This window comes from Raphanus sativus, unplaced genomic scaffold (genome assembly GCF_000801105.2).
Source record: "Raphanus sativus cultivar WK10039 unplaced genomic scaffold, ASM80110v3 Scaffold1020, whole genome shotgun sequence".
NCBI classification, from domain to species: domain Eukaryota; kingdom Viridiplantae; phylum Streptophyta; class Magnoliopsida; order Brassicales; family Brassicaceae; genus Raphanus; species Raphanus sativus.
This window is the reverse complement of record NW_026616334.1, coordinates 20,031-22,890: the sequence shown is the minus strand read 5'-3', so window position 1 is coordinate 22,890 and position 2,860 is coordinate 20,031. Positions and strand designations below refer to the sequence as shown.

At 34.2% G+C, this 2,860-nt stretch overlaps 1 protein-coding gene across 1 annotated transcript; it reads right to left on the bottom strand.

Annotated features, from left to right (window-relative positions):
- Positions 1-276: 276 nt before the first annotated feature.
- Positions 277-2,255, bottom strand: LOC108816531 (protein LAZY 4-like). The gene is made up of 6 exons (XM_018589103.2): positions 2,017-2,255; positions 1,851-1,929; positions 1,088-1,692; positions 831-996; positions 683-743; positions 277-594 (listed from the first exon to the last, which is right to left on the bottom strand). Exons 1-5 carry the CDS (start codon positions 2,020-2,022, stop codon positions 724-726), a joined length of 876 nt encoding a protein of 291 aa, XP_018444605.1. The 5' UTR covers positions 2,023-2,255; the 3' UTR covers positions 277-594; positions 683-723.
- Between the last annotated feature and the right edge of the window lie 605 nt (positions 2,256-2,860).

Here is a 2,860-nt window from a genome sequence, read left to right as displayed (position 1 = left end):
TTAATATATAAATGCGACTTTAAGAAAAACATAACATCTAATAACATTATAAAAGAAATTAAAAAATTGGTAATAATTCAAAAAATAATAATAACAAGGCTTAGAGAAACCGTTTTTATTAATCTAAATATATGTAGTTTTCTTTTTGAAAGCGAAAATATGTAGGGGTTTTCTTTGAGAAAGAAATATATATGTAGTTGTCTTGTCTGTGTTACAAGAAGAGCATAGAAAAAGCATGTAAAGTGACCGAAGAATGAGAGAACAGAACATAGTGTAAAGAAAAAAAGGATGTCTTTATATAAGCTAAGGTTATCCACCTGAAAATACACAACTAAGTACATATATGCATTTATACAATTCTCTCTTTATATACATACATACATGTAGGGGGATATAAATATCTCATGAACTGTATTCTAATGTTTTAGTTTCCAGAACATGTTTGGTTTTTATGGACTCAAGCATGCAAAAACAGAAGAAACTCATAGGCTCTACTGATAGATACCAAAAACTTTCATCTGAAAGAAAAAGAAAGTTGATTTATCACTTCTTTTTTGAATTGTCTTTGTCTTGATAGCACTGAAGATTCTTTATCTGGAAAGACATAAAATCCAATATCAGATTCAGGACTAAATAAGCAGAACTAATGAAATAAATACTTAATGAGTAGGCTAATTATTACCTTTACTTTCTTGTAAGAACATGAGAAAGGCAAAACTGGGATCAGATCTCAAGAACAATGACTGCAACCAAAAGGAAGAGGAAGATCGAATCAGTTCATGAACATTATTAAAATAAAAATCTAACAAACCAAAAGATCGGAAACTCACAATCAGAATCTGTTTTGACCCATTTGCTCCCATCGCCACTATTTCTTCCTTCTTCTTCCTCGTTCTTTAATGAAAGCTGTTGCTTATCTTGCACGTATTTCTTTGTTGATGTTTGCTTCGAGGAAGCTTGAGCATTAACCTTCTTGTGTAGCATCACCCTCAGTAGCTGCATATATATATCGTGTAAATAATAAGCCAAATGATGTAGAAAATACTTTAATTAGTATTCTAAATCGTGTTATGAACTTTAGTAGTACCTTTTCCATTCTAGATTCTTGAAACGTGTCTCTCAAGCTAGGATTAGGAAGAGGAGAGAACCCCTCTGAACATACAAACATCTTCTTGAGGAGATAAGAAACAGAGGTTTTGCTCAAATCTCTCTTACTCTTATTCTTTTTATTGGTACTCTCTGTAGATATAGCTTTGCATCTTCCCAAGATAACACTGATGGTACGCTCAATGTCTTCGTTCTCATCAGAATCTCCACCACCAGAGAGCGCGTTGCTGATTCGTCTATCGACTTCAAGACTCGAAGGACAATTCAAGAATCTATCCAAAGGAAGATTCGCAAGTTCTCTGTTCACATCTGACTTCCTCTTCTTGTTCTTTCTTGTCAAGAGCTTGGTCAGTTCCTTTTGCAGTTTCCCAACTTCCTCGGGAGTAAACTCCTCAAGATCACCGGAGAAAGAAAGATCTTGATCTCTATCTTGCGCTTGACCTTCCACGTGCACGTTAGAGGGATTCTCCTCTTGAATCACTTCTTGAACAACTTGTATTGGTGTATGATCTTTGGACACACTACCGAAAGTTCCAATCGCAAGTAATCCGTGAGGCCAGTCGCTAAACTCCTCTCGTGGTTGATCTGTGATTTACAAACATAAGACAAAAAAATATGATAAGAGAGCCTATTAACTACAAGGGGTTGCTTTGCACATATTCCAAGTAGACAACAACTTTGGTAAATAAAAAAAAAATTGTTTCGTAGACAATATAATCTAATGTGTATGATCTTTAACTTACGAGAAGAAGCAGAGGATATGCTTGGTCTATTAGTGTTCCCTTGTTTCCCATGTAGTTTGTTCTGCATCCATCCGAAGAACTGAAAAAGAAAAAAAACGTTTATGAGTACATGTGTTCATTTTCAGACACATCTCGGAAATGAATGAACATGAGTGGTGAAACGGACCTTCATGTCTTAATGACCCCGGCGAAGAACAAGAAAAGGAAAAGGTTAAAAGGAAATGAAATAACTCGGGTTCTTGGTGAATCAAGAAGCGTAATACAAGCAAGAATTCAAGAATAAGATCTTTGAATATATTTGTTTGATGAATTTAATGGTTCAAGTTCCAAAATTGACTGTCTTAGTTCTTCGTTCAGATTCACTTCTTTAAATAGAATAATGAAGAAGAAGAAGAAGAAGAAAGTTTTTTTTTTTGTTTGGTTAACTTCTGTTCAGTTCGCACTCTTCTTTATACAGCTCGCAATGTAGGGCTCATATCCCCATGCAAACGATCCAGGTCCAACGAAATATTCTTACGTGTGTATTTGATTTGTATTTTAGTTTATTAATATTATAAAAACGCTTAACTAGTATTATATTATAATGATTTTGTATCGGAGAGAACGTCACGGCTTTGATAACAGTTCATATAAACGGCACTTCGTATGATCATAAAGTCTCAAATCTCTTTTTAACCATAATTCGACTATCTATAAAAGGAGAAAAGAATTACGTTGAAGCCCTAGAAAAGTACTTGTTTTGTCATTGAGTGGTTACTATGTAGACGCGAAGATACTGAGGCTTCCACACATCTTGTTTATTTGTGTTATTTTTCGTCGAGTTTGTCCTTTTTCTTCTTCTTCTTCTGATCATATGAGATATATATGTAATGTATGCTGGCTTATTTTTCTAACCAAGTGCATGCAAATATTGCCATTATCAATTCTCAAGAAAGAAAAACAAGAAGCCATTATCAGGGGTTGTAATGGGTTTGTGCGAGTGGAATATAGTGTTAAGTTTATTTCTAAAT

What these genes read in the sequence shown, in the direction of transcription:
- LOC108816531 (XM_018589103.2), bottom strand. An exon ending in CATATCCTCTGCTTCTTCTC is followed by an intron (nt 1,693 to 1,850) that starts GTAAGTTAAAGA and finishes TGTAAATCACAG; the next exon opens with ATCAACCACGAGAGGAGTTT. An exon ending in AAGAATCTAGAATGGAAAAG is followed by an intron (nt 997 to 1,087) that starts GTACTACTAAAG and finishes ATATATATGCAG; the next exon opens with CTACTGAGGGTGATGCTACA.